General features: G+C 47.4%; 2 protein-coding genes across 4 annotated transcripts in view; one reads left to right on the top strand and one right to left on the bottom strand.

Moving 5' to 3' along the window:
* LOC104047815 (pre-mRNA 3'-end-processing factor FIP1) overlaps window positions 1-6,128 on the top strand; it is a 28,019-nt gene extending 21,891 nt beyond the window's left edge. The window contains exons 14-16 of the mRNA XM_064463428.1: window positions 158-356; window positions 2,292-2,450; window positions 5,202-6,128. Of these exons, the coding sequence (XP_064319498.1) occupies window positions 158-356; window positions 2,292-2,450; window positions 5,202-5,334 (491 nt within the window). The 3' untranslated portion in view covers window positions 5,335-6,128. The remainder of the gene's footprint in view (window positions 1-157; window positions 357-2,291; window positions 2,451-5,201) is intronic.
* A 4,366-nt stretch (window positions 6,129-10,494) lies between these two features.
* LOC104047814 (ligand of Numb protein X 2) overlaps window positions 10,495-21,225 on the bottom strand; it is a 31,164-nt gene continuing 20,433 nt past the window's right edge. For all 3 annotated transcript variants that reach the window (XM_064463425.1, XM_064463427.1, XM_064463426.1), the window contains exons 6-10: window positions 19,543-19,719; window positions 18,272-18,446; window positions 17,894-18,104; window positions 12,913-13,071; window positions 10,495-11,654 (exon numbers count right to left, since the gene is read on the bottom strand). In XM_064463425.1, coding sequence (XP_064319495.1) covers window positions 11,519-11,654; window positions 12,913-13,071; window positions 17,894-18,104; window positions 18,272-18,446; window positions 19,543-19,719 — 858 coding nt within the window. In that variant the 3' untranslated portion in view covers window positions 10,495-11,518. The remainder of the gene's footprint in view (window positions 11,655-12,912; window positions 13,072-17,893; window positions 18,105-18,271; window positions 18,447-19,542; window positions 19,720-21,225) is intronic.

Here is a 21,225-nt window from a genome sequence, read left to right as displayed (position 1 = left end):
CTTCTTAGCAAGCTTTTAAAAGAAGGGAGAGGAGGAAGCTGGGCTGTTGTTGTCTCTGGATTCAGCTGCACCTCCAGAGGGTGTCTTTGGAACAGGACGGACAGAGAGGGTGCTGTTGATGCTTCAGATGAGCAAGGATTCTGCTCTCTCGCTGCAGATTCAGGTTTCATCAGCTACCCACCCATCTCCACATCCCACACGCCCTGGGTGACGACGGTGGACAAAGGCACAAGCAGCTCCAGCAGCAGCCATTGGGAGTACTCGGGCTCGAGGCGCGAGAGGGAGCGGGAGCGCGAGCGGGAGCGCGAGCGGGAGCGCGACAGAGACCGCACGCCGACCACTAGCGAATACAACAAGTGAGTGCTGTTTTTCGGCAGCTTCTGCTCACGGCTGCCCAGGAGGGAGCTCTGGCCTCGCCGTGGAGCGCAAGAAGGTGTTTGGTCAAGGGATGGGATCATAGATTATATCAGTTTAATTTTCTGAAATGCCTGGGGAAGAGAGAGTTTGGATCAATAACTGGAGGACAAACTAGGAGCCGACGTCACTGGCTGATTTCCTGTGTCTGGTTTTTTTTTTTTTGTTTAAATCCAGCAGAACCAGTTACGCTTGCTCTCCCACCTGTAATGTGAGGCCAGTAAATGCAATAGCCCCTCTCTGTTTACTAGGTATTTCACAGCTCGGTGTGAAACATTGGTCGTAGAAGCTGCTGCTTCTTGTCTTCTAAATACAACTGTCAGATCAAAGGAAAAACCACCCGTGCTTTGCTCAGCTCTCCTGTAGAGGCTTTCAGGGCAAGGAGTGCCACTCGCCCTGAGATGCAAATCCTTAACCAGGCGTTTCTGCAAGCAGTGCTGGAGACAGCCACCTTGGCGGGAACCGGTGGGATCTCAGGCGACAGCAGTGCTGGGAGCACTTGGGAAAGGAGGCTTCCAGCCTCCCAGCGTTGATCCAGGGAGCTAAAGTGAAGGCTAGGCTGCAAAGACTCTTTCTAAACCCATCACTTTTTTGTGCTGTCACAGGCAGCGTCAGTGTTTTGCAGGCTTCAGGCTCAGAAATACCAATAGTCGTTCAAAACATGATCAGAATGCGCATTCCTGCCAGAGGGGTGCTGCCTGCCGGGGAACTTCCCGGTGCGGCGGGGTGGGGGGGAGCAAACAAGTCAGCGCTTTCCTAGCCCTCTTTTTTTTTCCCCTTACAAGCTTGTGGGCACTGTGGGTGGAAGGGGGAGGAATAGAACAGAAGACAAACTTGCTACAGTTTGAAGAGCTCAGACTCCCACGCTTCCTGAGCAGGTTCCTGCTGCAGCCCGGTCCTGTGACCAGCACTGCTGAGCACATTTCTGGGTGCTTTCGAGCATGCTGACCTCTAAGATCGTGCTTGCCAAAGCAGGGCAAATAGCCACGCTCAGCGGAGTCCTTTGGAGCGCTCCCAGATGATTGATATGGGACATTAATTTGTCTAGCTTGTTTCCGTGAGTGTTAGGACGATGTTTCAGACTCCTTTCTCTCAGAGTCTGGTTATTGTTTCCCACAGTGGGACTTGTCAAACCTTTAGATTTTGGCTTTCGGAAGTTGAACAGGCACTATGAGATGTAAAGGGAAGGGGGGTGTGGGGTGTATCTGAATTTGGGGTACATCATGGCCGCTCCTGTGTGTGGATTGGACAAGGTGCCTGGAGCAGATCGGTAGGTGTAGGCAGAAGGACCTCGTCAGCTGTACTCACAGTTTGAGTTTATGAACTCGTGGGAAAGAAAATAGTCCCATAGTCAAAAGAATTACAGGTTGTCTGGGACAATAGTGTTGTGAGGTAAAATCCAGCACCAGGGGAGGCAGAATGATAAGAGGAGCATGTTTCTGTTGTTTTTGAACAAGGTAGCTGGGTGTCTTCAAAGGATCCCAGAAGGATTGTGAGGGCAAAAGCCCCGAGATGTTGGCCACACGCCTGCTGCAAACCCAGGGAACAAATTCTGTAAACCCTTTGCCTTGAGAGGCCGGCAGAAAGCTGTGATATTCAGCTGTTTGGGCTTCTGAGCTATGCCCTAGGCAAATGGAGAAAGTTATTTCACTATGGTTAGAATCTGGGATTGGGTTGCAGCTTGGGTTCCATAAGCAGCAGCTCATTGTTACAGGTTTTTTCAGCAGCATCGTGAGTACCTCAGCCTGTTGATAGAGTGAGGGGAGACAGATTTTCTTGGTGAGAATGGGGTTCTACAGTCCTGTAAACGCGGCTCCTGACTTTCCGGTCCACGAGTGGTGTGTTCCTCTGCCTCACTTCTCCTTTCTCTTCCTAAGCGATGATGAACGATACCGCTACTACAGCCGGGAGCGCAGCTATGACTTTGAGCGCGACTACCGCCGGAGTCGAGATCGCAGCAGGGAGCGAGAGGATCGTCACCGAGAGCGCAGGCACAGAGACAAAGAGGAGAGCAGCAAGCATAAGTCTTCGAGACGGTAAGAGCTGTCTGGAGTTGAACAGGGCTGTAGGTGGGAACACACCTTAGCTGCAGACAAGAAGGTGGGTGTTCTCGGGGTGAACTGTCACCCTGGGTCGTGCTGGCTTCCCGTGACCTGCTGATGTCCTGAGATGTGACACCCAGGCAGAGAAAGCGCTCCCGGGCGGGTACCTGGGCAGGAGGCAGCACTGTGTAACAGGGAGAGGAGTCCTTGGTGTTTATAAGTGCTCGGTAAGGCAGCTGACGGGATGTCCAATCGCTGCCAACAAATCGGCAGCACTGACGGACAAAGGAGAGGTTAACCTCTGCTAAACATCACATCGGAACAGCATGGCTCCCACTGATAAGAAAGTACCCGCAAAGTGAAATGCAAAACCGTAACAGAAGCGTCAGCTTTCGGTGTTACCTGTTCTTGTGCAGAAGAGCTTTCTTCAGCCTGTCATCTGAAATTTCCTCTTGGAGCAGGAGGTTGAGCACTGTGTGACCAGAGCTCTGTGCCCAGACCTTCTGATAGGTTGATGGTGATCTAGGCAAAGGCGAAACGCTTTTGAAGAGCAGGATGTCCTAAAATCCCAGCTTTTCTGGAGAAAATGTATTTGCTACAGATGATCTTCCTGTGAAAGGTTTTCTCTAGGAAAGCACCAGGTCTGAGGCAATGCTCAGCTGCTGTGTCAGGTCTGTCCTGGTAATGACCTGAGCAGACTTGCTTTGTTTTTTGGTGCTTCAACTTCCTTCTTTTAGATGAAATTCATGTCAGGTCTGTAGGTAACTACTCTTATTTTGAAATTGGTATCAGAAAAACTCCTGCATAGTGACTGGAGGCACAAGGCTGTTCTCATCCTTAAGGAGATAAGTAAGTTTGCAGAGGACTGATTGCTGAAGGGCTGGGAACAAAGTGATGGGAAGAAAGGCCAAGGACCATAATCGAAATTTAATAAAAGACAAACGGAAGCTGGACTGGTACCAGCCTAACAAGCCAATAGCTTTAAGGGTTATTTCTCAGCTTCCTCTACTCAGAATTGAAATCTAGTGTTAGATACCCGTCCGCGTGAACAGGACGGAATTCACCAGAGCAGTGTCGGAATCTGCTCTAGAGCTCGATTTACGGAACTGGGCTACTGCACGAGGTGGGGAAGAGGTGACTTCTCCTCTGCTCCTTAAACCGCGCACCGATGCTCTCTGTCTTCTCAGGGCGGTAGGGTGGGAGGTGTTTGTTAGCCAAAGCAAATGGAGGAATACTTTTTGTTTAAGGCCACTTCGAGTGGGTGCCAGAGTCCCTGCTTGAGGCACTTTGAGATTTGAGCCTGTTTAAGGCGTTTGCAGGAAGATGAAAGGGTTTCCTTGTAGTTTGCAGTTTATTGCAAATTACCCAGTCTGAAGGAAATCACTGGCGTGTGTTTAAATATTAAAGTACAGTCACGTTGTTGAACCACTGAGGCACTGCTGTCCACAAGGTGGCTGAAGGTGTGTTGAGGAGAGGCTGCAGCCCTCCTACCCCCTTGACCCCCTCTCGGTTTTAATGACCATGAAACTGTTTATTAAACAAGTCAAAATTACTCAAAGCCAAGAGCTTTTCAGCGAGGGCTTTAGCGGTTTGGCCAGTTAGGTGTCTCTGCTGCTAAACTGGTATCCCAGCTGTGGTAGGACACCTGACTCTGCCCCCACTCAGAGCTGGGTGTCTGTACTGTGTGACCGTACGTCTTCCTGCGATAAATTTAATCTGCTTTTTCCTGTGCTCCGTTTTAATTCTGCTGCCTTCACACCACGGTCAGCTCTAGAGACCTCACTTGGGTTTCATCCTTTGAGGAGTGATAATTGCATGTTTGAGGAGCAGCAGAAAACCTCCTCCCAGGAGGGGCCAAGAACCAGAGCGGGCAAAACCAGCGCTCCCACCTTTCCGCTCTCCCCGACGGGAGAGGGAGGCTGGTCTCGGGGTGCGGGGGTTGCCAGGCACGCGGCGCGTACGCGGCGCAGCTGGCTGTGGTCAGTGGCGCAGGGCTCGGGGGCGTGCACAGCCTAGTCAGAGTTACTTCTGGCTGGGGTTTCTCCCACATCGCAGAAATCCTGCGTAAACGTCCGCAGCTCTCCAGCTGCGTCTGGGAAACAGTTCTGGGTGAGGAGATAGAGGAGTATTTTGAAGTACAAAGCTAGTGGAGTGCCAGGTCACTTATGAGTAAGCAGAAGTAGAAACAGGATCTGCCTACCATTAGGAAACCCACGTTTCTCTAGCTGCAGTGATCCCTTCCCTGCCTCTAGTCCGGGGATTTCCCCAGAGGAGTGGAAGTTTCAAACACCTCTCAGATTCAGGAATCTTCTTTCTCTCAGCTGTCTCGGTGCTTTACGTTTGGAGCTTGAGATGTGTCAAAATCGTTAGAGCTCCCTGAGGAGTAGGAAGGACACAGAGATGTTGCCTATAAAAGCTACCCAGAAGCGATCCTGAGAGCAGCCTGTCTGGCGTGGCGTTGCTGCCTGCCTAGACCGCGTGCTGATGCAGCGTGTGGTGCAAAGCCACCGGCTCCGGCCGTTTGCATAACCTGCCCTGGGTTCAGCCACGTGCGATATCAGATCGTCCCAAATAAACACGATGAAGCCTTTCGGCGGCACTGTGATGCCTTCAGCGCTTGCGATCTGCCTCCTGTTTATTCTAGATCAAAGCGCTCCGTCCCTGCGCGTGGGTCTCTCCCGTGGCAGAGCTGCGCTGATCCAGGCTCTGCTGTAACTTTCTTCTCCCCTTCCTTCCCCACCGCAGCAAGCAACACGAGAGCGAGGAGGGGGAGAGCCATCGGCGTCACAAGCACAAAAAGAACAAGCGTAGCAAAGAGGAGAAGGAGGCGAGTGAAGATGGTGCCCAGGAGGGAGAGGAGCAGGATGCCAAGGAGTAACCCAGGCCCGCCGTCAGCCCTCAGGAGGAACTTACTCCTTTTGAACCAGCGTGGCATTGGTGATGTCTTGTTTTGGGGGGTTGGGTTTTTTTTCTTATTTTTCTTTTTCCCCAAGGGAAGAGAGGCTGACTCTGGGCGAGCAGTGACGCCTGCGTGTGGCAGTGGTTCGAGAGCTGAGGCTGCACATGCAGTTAAACTTTTTTTTTTTTTCCTTTTGATACGAGACAATACAGCAGTACTAGTATACAAAGCACTGAGCTACTCTACTCATAAACATCCCTAGGGAGAACTTTGTTGTATCAGATCCTATGGTTTCTGATGGAAGATGGCTTCAGCTGAAACTAACGCATTTCGTAATAGTTTTTTGTTTATTTTTTTTTTGGTCATCGTCATTCCTTTTTGAAAAATAGGACAGTAAGTGCGACTTGAAATTTATTGTCCAAAGAAAAGTGTGATTTAGACCCTGAGAGCCAGCTTAGAGTCTGGCGTCTGGTAGTGAAAAGTCTCATCCCCAAATAAATTTCTTTATAGCTACAAAAATGTCTTCCGATGTCTCTGGGGCCGGCCGGGCAGTGTGTGAGGAGGAGCTGCTTGTCCTGGTGGGTCGCAGGATCCTGCTTTGGCCTGACGGCTTCGAGAAGCTGTCGCCTCTGTTTACACAGTGTGCGCAAAGACCTCAAAACCTGGCTTTTTATTTTTTTTATATCCATTGCAAAAATAGCTCTATCATGTGTTACACCTTCAAGTGGGAAATGAACGGAAGACTTGTAGTAAAAGCATGAATTTCTCTTTAATTACTTTTGACTAACTTTTTTTTACAAAGAGTTTTCCTGAATAATCTGCCACAGTAGAGAACACGAAGCCCCAGCTAGCAGTTTGCCCTCACGGGCTTGGCTTATTTCTATTTGGTTGTCACCGACACTCCTGTGCAAGGCGTTCCTTCCCCCGAGATCTCAAAATAAATTCAAATCCCAAAGTTTGGTTGGACTTAGCAGTGGTCGGGGAGGCGGCAACAGAGTTTCTGGGTGGGAAAAACAGGAAATAATTTGGAGGGGTTTTGGTATGTCTGGTACTTCGGATACCGCACTTCTGTTTGTGTGAGTCCACAAGTGTCTCGTTTTTAAGTATTTTCCGCTACTTTGACTTGTTATTTAAAACTGTCTTAAGTTTATGCCCTAAAATAATATGGTTCTGAAACGTTATGTATTTTTTTTGTATTGTAATCTTGCAAGTCTGAGTGTCCCGTGAAGCTTACAGCCTTAGAGACTTGAGCCCGTACAGCACTATGCTGACAGTTTCTATGCTATGACAGTGCATTTGGTGAGTCATGAATTGCAAAACCTGTGGGGAGGAGGAAGAATGGGGGTTTTGTTTGGTTTTTTGTTTTAATGTAACTTTTTAAATGTGCTTTGAGATCATGGCAAACACGTGTGCGCTGAACCAGAGTTAAAGGGCAGGGCCTGGAATCAGGCGTCGAAGCATTCCTCCCTCGGCAGCCATGTCGGGGTTCTGGTAGAGCACCGTGATTTAGGCATGCGGCATCTCAGCGGCGCCGCGTCGGGCGTCAGGCAAGGGCAGCGGCACCTCGCCGAGAGGAGAGCTGCAGGAATCCCGGCTCCTGGCACGCCTCTCCTCGGGTCGGGGGGGTGGCTTTCAGCCGCGATGGCCCGACGGCATTCAGGAGCTTGGGATGAACTTGCTTTTATCCAGCTGTGGCGTGGCAGAGGAGGACAAGAAACCAAAGCAAAGCTGGTGAGAAGGATTCAAGAGCGCTTGGTACTGGAAACGTGCTTATCTGCAGCGCAGTGACGAACGTGCCCACCCTTGCTTGCACGACAGGGGAGTGTCGAGTGGGAGAGGGGCCAAGCGTCCTTGCCTGTCCCTCCGTAAAGAGCCTGTATTCTGTAATTATGAAATCTGGTATTTTATTGTTTTGTTGTTTTTTTTTCCAGAACATGAACTCTGAAATTGCTAGGGCAGCTAGCACCAGAGGAAAGGCCAGGCACTGCCCCTCAGACCAGCCTGAGCTGGGTTTTGCCTGTCTTGAATCAGGGAAAAATGCTGGCAATAGAGTTTTGTGCTAAGGTAAGTCTAGGGTTTGGCCCCCAGGCAGGAGTATTTCTTCTGGTTTTGCATGCTGAGGTGCGTGTGGTGCCTCTCCCCGAGTGGACAGAGCTATTCTACATCCGCTCCCCAGGCTCTTGCTCTGGGGAGGTGACAGGCTACCGAACTTGTAAATAGGCCTAATTAATGGTGAGCACATCCAGTCTGCATCCCTCTGCACCTGGGCTTAGCGACGGTGTGGTGGGAGAGGGGATGGAGACTCTTGTGTTGATGAGTCAGTGCTGCAACCTCCTCTTGTGTTTTTTCAATGTTTTTACAGATGGACCCGAGTCCTTCACTGATGATAGCAGGCTTACGCTGCCAGAAGCAGCTGTGAATTTAAGGGAAATAGTTTGAACTGGTTTTATTTTATTTAAATAAATAGAGCTGAAATGTTTGCTTTTAACATAGGAGAAAAGTCTAAAGGTGGGGCTTTGGAAATAATCTTTACTTGCATCAGGTAAGTACTGCAGGTTTCCTGGGCCTGTTCCCTGGGGATAATGAACGGCGGCTCTGAGACTTCTCAGAGAAGAGGCCAATTCTTGGCTGGTGGCATTGGTGCTTGTACTGGACCAGAGCTGGAGCTGAGGATTGGGCTCGGCCGTTACTGAGTGCGGAATGACCCGAGAGGGTCAACTTCCCAGCCAGAGGTGAGCGCCTGCGCAAGTCTTACTACGCAAGTGCCAGCCAGCTCAGCGCGGAGAGAAGGGGCGAGGCGTCCCCGGGAGCCTCCTGGCAGCAGGAAACAGGCACAGCATTGAGGAGGAGGGGGCCTAACTTCGTTACACTTGTGCAGCGCACAGTTAAGGGCAATGACGTCTTTCTCCCAGACCCTCAGACGCTGCCATTCCGGACAGGGATGTTTTGTGCAGCCTCCACTGCCGTAGTAAAACTCACAACACACCCTGACCCAGCCCCCCGCCTGGACAGCAGCAGCAGCAGCCCCAGCGTTGCCGAGCTGTACAGCATGCTGAACCAGGAAGTTAAGCCTCGTTAAATAAAGCTTGCATTATTCCCTGGCTTAGCTTTCCAGCCCATTCAATTCTGAGCCCCACAGGCACTAGTGGGCTGCCGCTATCCCTGCAGGCAGGAGGAGGGGCAGAACTGAGGGGAAGAGTATGTGGGATCCCCTTTTGTTCAGGATTTGTCCTGAATCACAGCCACAGTGTGTTTCAGGATCATCCAGTTCCTTCCCTGGGAGAAGCAGAACAGAGTTACACTATTTTCTGCCTCCCAAGGTCAGTTTTTTGGAGTGGCATCTGTTGAGGTGACCTGGGAGTGTTTGGTGATACACTGGAAAGAAAGGTTAACAAACCACCTGTAACACATGTTTTTCAGTTATATGACAATAATTTATAAAGGCATCAAAACAAATTCAACATCTGTTAGTGAACAAGCTGATGTTGGAAGCAATACTTAGATTACTAGGACGTTTTGGTGGAGTTGAAGGCCCCTTGAAATGAGATGGGGTAAAAATCATGCTGCCAGCTGCAGCATGTTCACTCTTCACTTAAACAGTCTGACCGCCAGCTGCGTGGCTTTTGCCTGCTGCACATCACACAGGTGATATTTGGCACAACTCGGTAGGACTCGCCCCCTCTCTATCTACATAAATATTTACTGTTCCATACCAGGCACAGATTCTGCAGTGATTGGAAAGAGACAGAAATTGCTTCAGGTTTTTCTGATCCTTTGGGGCAGAGGTCGAGTGACTGGTTTTCCACAGGCACCTTTCTGACTTTTCAATTATTTTGCTCTCACCATTCAGTAGGGGAAAAAAAACAGGACAAAAAGACCCCAGAGCCCAGCTGGCCACACACTGTTTCTGCTGTCAAAGTCCACAGTGGTATTTATCAACCAAACAAAGAGGCCACACCGTGTGCCAGGGAGGCTTTTGTGGCGATTGGATCCTCAGCTATTTCTGTATAATAGACTCTGATAACAGGCCCGGCTCTATACTGCCCTAAGCTAACAGCCAAAGGAAGTGAAGTCACTCTGGATGTGAACAACTAAGTCATCAGGCAAGGGCCGATTCCAGTCTGCAGTAATAGCTAATTACGAGGTAGCCAGCCCTGAGAAAAGCACTGCTGAAGACAACGATGGACACTTACCTGCAGTCAGTTTGCTACAGCAAGGAATTAAACATTCGTTCTAGGTAGCATTTTCACAGGGGAGAGGAGCTACCGATTCTTACAGCTGAGCTGGCCCCATAAAAATTACAGCAGAAAACAGCGCAAGAGGAAAGCTCGCTCTCAGTGCAGCCTGGTCTGAGAAGGATCTGCCATCTGTACTGCTGATTAACAGCCCTCTGAGAAAGGAGGGAATTGCTTTCTGTGGAGTTCCCAGGTGGGAACTCAGCAAGGTGTCATAGGTTGAACCAACCTGCCTTGGCTTCAATTCTTTTATTCTAAATTTTAACTGTACAGTAGATTTAAACTGAAGCCAAGCTGGGCACGCTGTCCTTCCAGGGGTAGCTTATTTTGTACGCCTGGTACAATGCAGCCAAAGCAGGCAACAACCCTTTGAGCTTACCCTGATCCAGTGAGCTGATAGTTTGCTCCAACTGCAAGAGGGACAGGAACTGCAGGAGCTCATCTCGCATGCCTGACACGCAGCGCCTGCACTCGGGTACATCCTCCTCCTCCCCCCTCCCTTAACTCTGTATCTCATCACTGGGAAACTGATAAAAGTAAGACAGCATTCTGGCACAGAGGTTTCTGTTACAGGCTTGTTTACTTAATCATCTACCTTCGGTGGGAAAAACTGGTCATTTTATCAAGTTGTAAAACCAGGGAAACCAAGCTAAGGAAGGGGATGAAAATTAAACAAGTCCCTTATCTCTGGGTACTGTGACAGAGCACTCGACTCCTTTAACCAAACTAGTGGTAGTTTGGTGCAGGCTCCAGAGGTGGCAAAGACCTAAGCCGTACCCAGGCCAAGGTCTCCTCTAGTTCCATTCTGGTCTGTGAAAACCCTCAAAGGAGCAGAATGACACAGTGAGCATCGATGCGTATGAGCTTGGAACACCGACCATGCGATACACACATGAAACACGTGGCTTTTCCAAACTCATTTATCCAGGAACAAAGAAAGTTGTGTGTACAAGGAGTCTCCTACAAACCTTTTCCATCGCACGTAATGTGACTACAAGCCGACCGCTTTACTCCGTAAATACGACAGCCTAAGCGAGCCACCTTCGCGCTCTCCCTGCTAGGCAGCTGGCTGCGTGGCAGTGATCTCCCTTAGGGCTGGGACACCTCTCAAGGTTGCTCCTCGAGGCCGAGAGACCTCTCGCCAACTGCAGATCTTTGGTAAGCGACCGGCATCGCGCATAACCTTGTATTATGGTGACTTTGATTTGCGTCTTGGTAGTTTTGAATCATTGTTATGTCCTTCGTGCAGGATCCTAAATCAGGATACGCGACAGCTACCTGGTGGTAGGACCTTCATACAAGTCACTGTGGCTCCACCATGCTCGTCAGCTGTCAACTGAGCATTACAGTTGTTTTTAAATGTATAAACACATTCATTAGGTTTCAGTAACCCAAAAATATCAAGACTGGGGGCTATGGCAACTGCTTAATTGGGTCCACATCTTTACAGTTTTACGAGTGGCTTTTAAAAGCGTGTGTAAAATGACTCGGTGTCCACGAATGGCAGTTGGAGATCAGTAGGACTGCATTGAACTAGCGGGAAATCGGACAGTTGTGCCTGTTTTAACCTGTTCAAAATATTAAACGGAAAGCAGAGCTCTAAAACTGAGGGAAGCGCCTCAAAGGCAATTTGTAGAGAAACACTGGAAAAAGAGCTTTCTCTGCGCCACCAATTCTAAAGAGCTTTAATGAGCCCAGGAAGCTACAGCTGTTCAGATTAACCATTACTTTGCATCCAACAACCAGATTTGTTGATAGCTTCCTTTTTGGAGAAAACATTTCTTTACTGTGCTGAGGCTAAAAGTCTTCCATGGCAATACACGGTGTAGCAGGAGTCCAGCATTCCCTTGGTTTGTCTGTCACACGTTTAGCTTTGATGGCCAACTGATACCCGATACCTGAAACTGTTGTGTCTTTCGTTTGAGCTTTCACACGAGGCTTCCCGGCCAGGACACCACAGTAAGCGTGACTTTGTTCCTTTGCTCCTTCAGCATTGGGATGAGTTCCGAGTTGCTCATTCCTATCGCTGGCACTCCATTTACTGCCACTATTTCATCTCCACACCTAATCAGAAGGAAGGAAACATGCTTGTCAAGATTTATTATTGTTAACACTGCACCCTAGGACCCCCACGGTCATCTAGCCCCCCCCATCAACTCTTTGCTGAAGCAACTTTTTCATGAGGTGAAAGATGAGGGGCAAGGAATGGATGCAAGCCGAGCGAGCGGTTGCTGTCAGAGGCTTGCTTCCGAGGCAAGGGAAAAGGAGGACGCCGCTGGTACTTGAGCAACACAGCAGCGAGGATCACTGAGCAGCTTGGCCAGCTGGCCAGTCAGCAGAGGGAGAAGTTACAGAAAACAAATTTGTGCTGATAAATGCACTCATCACCAAGGTTGTTCCTACAGCTACTTGACTAGCAATTGCTACGGTGAAGCGCTCACGATGCTGAAGCACGCTGTCACGGTGTAGCTCAATACAATAGAGGTTTCAGCGTCCTGCCTGATGCGCCCACCTCTGTGGCACACCGAGCCATCTTCTGAGGGGCTGTACCGTTCGGCTGTGACGATGTGAGGTGCTGAAGGCAGCCGGCTACCTTGTGTCTAGTGGGGCAAGTGCACTGCTGTCCTAGCTCTCAAACAGGAGCCCAGCCGACCCCAGTCCTCCCTCCCAGCTCCCTTCTTTCATACCATTGTCGGGAGCAAAGCCCAGCTCCCCACACCAAAGCTACGTCTACTGCAAGACAGCAGCCTCGCTTCAGTTTTTTTTACAGTCCTGCACTCGCAGCCTGCTGCATGCTTGCTGAGAAGCCAGCTCTGTTGGTTCCCAGAGATAACACTGCAAGAAAGTTGTGTGGGGTCCTCCAGCTCTGCTGTTCTCTCCTCCGCTTGCTGCAATTCCTAACAAACAGGTCAGCAAAGCTCATTATAAGTTTCCTGCACAGGAGGGCTTTTGTTGCTTCCATTGCAATACTTAATCCAGGAGAGGTCATACTCTAGAACCTCCAAGATTCACCTCAAACATCCCCTTTCTAATTTTGTCTAATTACTCAGTTAAAGCCTTTACAGCCTTTTAAAACTTAACTGTTAATTCCTTCTAGTTGCATCTTTATAGAGAAACCAGAACACTCATTAATAGAGGACTTTGTTACAGCTTTGGTAACAGTATTATCTGCACAAATTAGTGTCTTAGGAGTTGTTAACTTTCAGCTTAGCTGGTTAAAACCGTAAAAGACAGCCCCTCAGTAAGACGGCGCATGCTGACATAAGTACCGACGGTGTTTCTGACACAAACACCAGAAACCCGCAGGGCGGCTCACACGTACTTCAGTTTCCTGTCCCGGAAGGCAGGAGTCCCAGGCACTATGGTTTTGATGAAGAATGGCTGGTTTCCTTTGCTTTCCTCAAAGCCTCCAACAATGCTGAAGCCCCAGCTTTCCAGGTTACCTTTACTAAGGACAATATCTTGACAGCAGTGAAGGTAGCTGTGAAGACAGAGTCAAAAAACAGAGAAAGCTTAGGAGTGCGTTTCAAGCAAAACTGCCTAACCAGAAAATTAGGTTTTCCCTTGTGGGAGGTGCTGCTACGTAACAGCCTCATATTTATTGTCTTTATTTAAGACTCGAGGCAACCCCTTTGCAGGGCATGTTACAGGGATAATTCTCAGATCTGAAGATGCCAGTCCTTTAGAAATCTTTTCTCAGTGTTGTCAGTCATAGATAAGGGTTAACAGAAAATTACCATTCTCTAAAGGGGTTTGTGATCTGAAAGATTGGTTAATAACTTCATGAATTCTACTAATGAGCATGTACAGTACTAGTGACAAAAACAAATTAATCACAAACGGCAGTTACACCCATGCAATTATTGAGAATCGAGCTTTTTTTAATTCCATCTGTATACAGCAGGCCTGGTACAATGAAGGCGTTCGGCAGCTCTGTATCGCTGACGGAAAGCAAACACGTGAGGCAGGGCAGCCTTTCTTCCACTAACTGCCACACCAGAGTGCGAAAGGTGTTTCCTGCAGGACCTCCACCCAGGATTGGTGTGTACAGTAAGATAGACTCCTCGCAGAGAGATCACAGGCCGCTCTTTCTCAATGCCAGCCACCAAGGTATGTCTTCTCGGTAAGCCTGGGGTACGCTACAATGCTAGGGCTGCTGTGGAGAACGTGATATATAAGTGCTAACAGCATTTGCTCCTTGGGTTTGTAGCGCAAAGACATGCAAAGCCTTTGCGAGGCGTCTGAAAAGGTGTGGCAGGAGCGCAGGCAAGCATCTCGTGTACTCTGGCTCACAGTCAGGTTATATTCTGGCACTGAGGCGCTGCCAGAGCTACACTGTGTGAAACTGCCGCTCATCGCCCCGCTGAGGTATTCCAGCAGCTAAACTTTTCCTAATAAACATTTTTGCCTCAAGGGCTTTGCTTGAGCAGTTTGCTGATGAGAGTCAGATTTCAAAAGCCTTCTCAGTTAACTTCTCACTAGGAGAAAGATCCAATTATCTACTTTCAAACTGTAATTTACCTTTGTAGGAGTTCTTCACACATAAACGCTGGAAGCCCCAGCTCTACCTTACTGATGCCTCCATGGCTTTCTTCTACTGGTACCACACAGTGTAAAAATACTATGAGAAATGTATGTGGCAGCTAGTGCAAATAAACAGCCCAGAGAGCAAGAGCGGTAAGCACTACATCAGCACAGAACATAAATAAAAATATTAGACACATTCTCCAAGAGTCAGAAATGGCTGTTTGCTATAAATCAGTTTTCCATATGAAAATGGGTTTTTAGGAAGAGAAATATTAATTTACTGTAATTGAAAGTGGGGAAAAAGAATTTTAGACTTCACAGAAATTAAAGGTGCAAGTTTTATTCTGATGAACACCCTGCTGAGTCTGCGGTCCTGCATCCATTCCAGAGTTTGCAGAGTGCGCCGCACCAGCGGGGCCGTGGCAGGGAGCACCTAATAGTTGTTGCAGAAAGAGCTCAGACTTCATGGAGATGGACTTCGGATCAGCCACAAGGAAGAAGGCAGAAGGAAGACTGCTTTTCTGCCCCCCAGGAATGATCCATAAGCCACACTGTGCCTGGTTACAGTTTTCAAGAGTCAAAGCTTTCACAGAGCAAAGATAATCTATAAACCTGGTATTTCTAGTATCTTTAGGATTCAATATACAATGAATTAGGGCACATACCCCTCCAAACCAGCATTTTGTGATGGTATTTTATACTATCAGTAGCTGGTATTGATTTAACATAACACTATGAAGAAATCAAGTAAAGTCCCTATGCTGCCTGCTGTGACATACACAGCGATGATGACAAACATTCAGTGGCAATAAGCAGCAGCATACAATTAACTTGCCACACTCACCACCACCATTAATAACAGCAAAGAATGGAGAAAGAGTAAGTTTACAAGGTCAGTAGAGCTACCTACAGTTGTGTTACAAGACAAAAAAAAAATCCAAGGAAGATACCAGCCCCCTGGTTCAGAACAGCCAGTACTAGTTGCCTGAGGTTAGAGGGAAAATATTCCTACACTGTCCCTCTTATGGGGATGTTTGTATCTTCACTGGAAGTGTGCGGCACTGGCCGCAGTCTGAGGTGGAAGGTGCTCCAAGCTTATGCACCAAACGTGGTGTGAAAGTAGCCTTAGGAGCACAGAGTGTTTTAGGAGGAATGTGACCAAGATGCTCATGTTGCTCCCTCTGTCACCCAGCGTCCCAAGAAAGACACAGGACCAGGGCTGTCGTCCCACTCCTAAAACACTTCCATAACAGTAGCCTGGCACATGACCCCGGTTCTGCAGGGTGGGCCCCACATTTCAGAGACAGCCCACCACCGAGTGTGCGAGATGACAGGCAGTATTTGACATAAACAGAAGACCACAGATAGAAGAATCAAGGCTGGAACTAAACACTGTGGGCTTAAGTGTTGCAACGACTGAATGCATTTCCCTAGCCTTGAGCACTAAATTCAACTCCAGTCTTTCAGCATTAAGTTTGGCTCCAAACTAGAAAGAAATACATGGGATTCCTCTAAGGAGGAAAGGATATTTCTGCCGTATTGCAGTAGCAATAGGGAAAAAAAGCCAAACAGAACCAAAAATTGCACATGCCATCAGCAATAAGCTTTCAACTTTCACACTGTACTGCAGAATGTTTTAGCACACTGAGGCTTCGTCTGCTTTAGCGGGGCAAAAGGAACAGATCCAAGCGAAACAACCAGTGCTGAGGACACAAGGTCTAGTTTTGGTAGATTTCAGGGGATTTTCTGTCATCTAGCGCTAGTGTGGTACACACAGAGTCTGTTCGTGCCAGAGTGCAATGGGCATTCTTAAACAGCACTTCTGCTTTAGTCCCATTCAAAAGGAACCCAGTTTGTGCAGGTCAAGACCTCTCTGCAATGTGAACGAAAAACAGCAAGTGAGGACAACTGGGATTCTCGCTTCAACGGAGCATTCCTGAGCCAAACTAAAATGCTACCGTAGAGACACCCTGAAAATTTCCAGGTGACAAACAAGGGTGCCATTTCAGTTTATGGATTCTCAAGCAATATCTAAAAATAATCTGATTGTGCCAGCCACAACGTCAAATATGAATACCTTGCTTAGCTGAAAAAGGCAGATTCTTAGTGCCTTTAGGGAAATCATTCCTTCTAAAGACCACCAGCTAGCTGCTACCAGGTCTTACTGTGAGTGGATGGGAAAATGAGTGAGGATGCACAAGAATACAGCTGGTTTTACTGCTGGAAACAAGAAGGAAGGGTTTTTTTCAGATCCTGAAGTGAGATAACCTTGCTTTGTGCCCCCTAACCACCCTCACACCCACAGAAGAACAGCAGACAAATTCAGATGCCTGAATTCAGGTCTGAGTAAGAAAGGAAGACTGGAGAGCAGAAAGGGCTTCTGAATCATTGCTCCTTGCTTCAGTAGGAAGGTACAGTAACAGCCAATGAAGGGGGCCAATATATCAGCAGCAAAAGAATTTCAAGCAATGTATCAAACGGCAGGTAACGTCAGTATACTCTTGAAACAAAGGCAGTGACCACCGAGCAAAGAGAGGGCTCTCGTCCCTGTAGCAGAAAGTGCGGAGAAGCTGCAAGCCACCAGACATCCCTGTGAACTGGAAATGGAAGAAAGGAGAAAGTCCAGCCGGGTTTTGCCTTGCTATGCTTCACTGCAGGAGCACCCGTGAGGAACAAACACCAGGCAGCGTCTGAGGGTTTGTGCTCAGGTTTGGGCTGTGCAGGTGCAGCTCAGGCTAGTTCACACTGGGCCTGCACAGAACAGACAGGCTGATTCCCTGGAAGAGCAAAGGAAACTGGTAGGAGGGGGCTGAGCACAAGCCAAGGTACAGTCGCTACCTTCCTTGGGCTATTTGTTTAGCATTTACAGGCTGCTAAGTAACACAAGGATAATGTAACAGAGGCTTTGTTAGTATTTCTTCTTTCAGGTGCCTCAAGGAACAAGGCTGTAAATAATCCGAGCTTCTAACAGAAGGGTTTGGCTTTACTGCTCCATGTGCATCTCCTGCACGATCCTCCTCCAGTCAGCTGGAATGACAACAGACTCTATCTTTCATAGCTGAACATATTTTGATGAAACTGTGAAAGTGAGCAAACCAGAGGTTCACCTCTCCAGGAAGGAGAGAGAAATTCAAGCTTTCACAGTCCCAGCCCTGTCGTCTAGAACTTACCATATGGCTGCTAAAATCTGTGCTAAGTCTACAGTCCAAGCTTTGCAGCAGGAAAAGTCAACTATTCCAAATAATTTCTGCTTCATGCTAAAGGTGACACAATTATGATAGCCAAAAAGAATCAGACTGAAAGAATGTCTGCCCCTAATGGAGATGATCAGATTAGAAACTATAGAACAGCACAGGTGTCTGCTGGCTTCTGTTACGTGATCCAGAAAGAGCCACAGGGTGATTTCAGTTAATGATATTTTAGCAGAGACTGTGTCTACGTTGACTCTATGTCAACTCAGTGCCTCAAACGCCAGTATCTATACTACTTATTTTCTGTGTCAGTTCTCTTAGAAAAAAAAGGTTGTCAGGAACTCCTGAAATATGGTTACTGTCCAACAGAAGTGGGGGAACAATGGGTCACACCATAAAAAGCAGTTGAAGTTTCTTATGCATTCATTATACTGTGATCTCGTTGTCAAATAAGCCTTTCCACTACTTAGAGCTAAGTGAGAATACCAGTAAAGTTTTTAAGTCAACCAACAAAGCAATCTAATGGTTGAGTGAAAGTCAACTCTGTCACCGAACAGATCTCATACAGTCACTGAACAAATGTACCTAGGTAATCCGAGCCATGTGATCCAGAGGGGAGACCAGCTGAATCCTTGCTCCTTGATGTCCAGAGATGGCTCTGGCGAGTTCAGTGAAAGGATTTCCAAGGCTTTCAGTACGACCGAGTGGGAAGCCGCATTAGATTTCAGTGCTGAGACAGCTTCATAGTAGTTCAGATGAGTCAAATCAATGCCATTTATGCTCAAAAGTACATCTCCTGTTGATTAAATAAGATGGGGTTATTACAGACCTTTTGCTACGAAGACCATTTCTGTCTCAAGGTCTCATGTTTCCAGCCTCACTTTAGTGTCCAACTTCCACTGAAAAGAAAAAAGACCAACCAACCCAGTTCTTAAAGGATAAAGGGCCTGAGAGCCTCCTTACCTCGCTTGATTCTGCCATCCCTGAAGAGGCATCCAATGGGCTGCACACTCGTTACGTATATAGGGAGCTTGTTTTTGTTATCCCTTCCACCTCCAATTGTTATTCCTAAAGATTCCTTTGGTTCCTTTTTTATTGCAACTGTCTTTTCATGACTTACGTACCCCTGAGGTAAATCCTACAAAGGAATGACAGCACAAAATGCAGCTTCATTAACGCAATTAACATGAGAATCCCAGATCTGGAAGAAAATAACAGAACATCTTGTATCTTTAATCCAGAACATTTCAGTCATGTTGCTGGATGTCAAAGTCAGCTTCTCATGTACCTGTTTTGGGTAGAAATACTACCCAGTATTTCCAAAGCGATACCACTGCAACTGAGGTGCTGCTCTCCTAATGATCCCACATTATTTTACTGTAGAGAGATGCTTACTCTGAGGAGAACTATTTTGCACCGAGGTACAAGCTATGAACTCATCTCGAGGCCATCCATATCAAGCAATCAACCTGTCTCTGACTGCTACTAAATGTTTAGGTTGCAGTGAAAGCACGCATTATAGCATATGCTGTAGAAACAATATGTAAATTACATTCTGGGATTTAAATCGAGGAACTACACTCCAGCCATTTATGACAGCTACTTACTAGACTCCAGAGACATTTAAACACAAGAGTCTACGCAGTTGTAGCAAGTTTTCTCACTCAAATGGAAGTTTCTAAACATAGAGCAAATCTCTCTCAGTGCAACAGACTGGCGATTCTCCTCTCGCTCATACTGTTTCTTACAATATGCAAACGGATGGCAGATGCGACACAGAAGTCACAAGAGCCCTACAGTGCAATTTATGTAGTTTCTACTTCTGTACCATAAAGCCCTCTGGCTCCAAACCAGAAGCATAACTTAGTGTCGTCGTGCAATACCCTGAATGTGTTGTGCTCAGCGGATGTTGAGAAGAAAGTCCCAAGCGTCTCACAGATGGTAAACTTCCCTTTGCCCTTTCCAGACAAGAAAGGATTAAACACTGGCTCTGCATCAACATTAGAGACATTTGAAGAAATTTTGACACGTTTTTCCCTAAAACCCGTGTTTCCCAGTAGATGACAAATGTAGAGTTCCCCGGTACCAAAAGCCACAAACCTGCTGCTTTTCAATAGCTCAAAAAGAATTGGAGCTACTGCTAAGTCTTACACGATAAATCGCCACCACAGAGCAAACACAGATCTGCTAGACCAAGAATAACCAGCACTTTTGCCATTGTTTGCAAAACTTACCTTCTGATAATTAGATTTTCTTCTATAGTGATTCTGGTCTAGTCGTCTCCGATGGTGCACGGGGCTTCCACCATTGCTGCTGCTGCTGCTATTTGATGTGCTGCCATCTTCTACCGGGTCTGACAGCTGTACCCCTGGCTGCCTCAAGACGACAAAGTTCACTCTTGATTCAGTGGTCTGCCAGGAGAAACAAAAAGAGGGTGAATAAAGTAGACAGAAAAATTAATTAGAAATCAGGGATGGCCCCTGTCGTTTTCTTGGGGAGAGAGGAGGGTTGGCGTTGGTTTCTACAAAGGGTCTGAAACAGGGCTATGCGACCTGACGCAATGGTTTTTGTAAGAGCCACAGAATCCTGTGGTGAAAAGAAAAAAGGAATTCGCAAATGTTAGTCAGAAGGAATGGGAGTCGAGGCAGGCTTCGCTCATGCCTCCCTCCCCCACAAATGCCAAACAAGAGAAAGTGGAAAGGGATGATTCATTGCTCCACTTCAGTACAAATAACCAAAATAGCATATTGTGTTGTGATACAAAACTAACAGAGCTAGAACGCCGACTGGTGCACACGATGGATGACCGTGATATGAGCACTGGATGCCTTTTCTTTTATTGCAAAGAAACTTATTGAACCTCTTTCCCTCCCAGCTTACGTACCACGTCTATTGTTCAACATCTCCCACCCTTTTTTTTCCCCAGAGAACCTGAAGACATCTTTTGTCTAAGAGTGCTGCCAATTAAGCACTTAACCAGCTGTATGTCTGGCCTCGGCAGAACTACAGGCAAAGTATTCACTGTTGTTACCGCTCTTCTAATTCGGTTTGTTCTTTCAGATCATTTGACAAAACCTTATTGTGAAGGACTCCACTGGGGCAAGGCATTATGTGCTTACTTGGGGCATTTCCTGCAATGGGTGAGAGACGTACGGCTGCCACTCTCACTTCCTGGCATAGGGCCCCGTTTCCCTGGTGCCACAGCACTCTGGCAGCAGTGAATTCCCTGGCCTTGAAAGAGGGACTGCATCAACTGTTTGGGTTTTTTTTCTTTTTAAACTAGTACAGGAGAGTTTTGTTTTCTGAAACAGAATTTAAAAGCCTCTTGCCTTCAAAGTCACTTCAAATAGAGCATTTTTTTCCAGACAAGTTGGCACACATCCATGTCTTCATAAAATCTATCGCAAACATCGTGTCCTAAGGTGGGGTTTTGCCCTCCTCTTCAAGCAGGAGTGCCAGACTATGTACAGTACATATGGCTGCACATGTATCTATCTATCTGTAAATGGTACTTTACAATACAGGTAGAAGGATTCTTGCCTGCAAATGGTTTGCAATCAAAATTAAAATGACATTTAACCAGAAATTTGAATTAGCCCTCAGAAGAACAGACAACGTTTGGCAGACTGTCACAGTTTTACACACATGTCACTTCAAAAGGAGTTCAATCCCCAAACCTACTGAAGCTGGTTCTGAGACTTTGGTTACCGATTTCAGCGGGATCAAGAAAGAGTTCCTCATACGGGAGTTATGCTTGCACATTACAGCAGAAACACAGCAGCACTTAAATGGGACACAAAGTTCTAAGAGGCCATAGAATGGAATCACATATATAACATAAGAAGGGATCTCAGTACTGGAACCCTGTTCTGGCTCTTCTTTCCTCCCATGCCACTGCACTCCTCTGCTTATTAACA

The sequence above is a fragment of the Phalacrocorax carbo genome, chromosome 11, assembly GCF_963921805.1.
Source record: "Phalacrocorax carbo chromosome 11, bPhaCar2.1, whole genome shotgun sequence".
In the NCBI taxonomy this organism is placed as follows: Eukaryota; Metazoa; Chordata; class Aves; order Suliformes; family Phalacrocoracidae; genus Phalacrocorax; species Phalacrocorax carbo.
The sequence above is the reverse complement of the archived record's forward strand: the minus strand, read 5'-3'. Positions and strand labels throughout refer to the sequence as shown.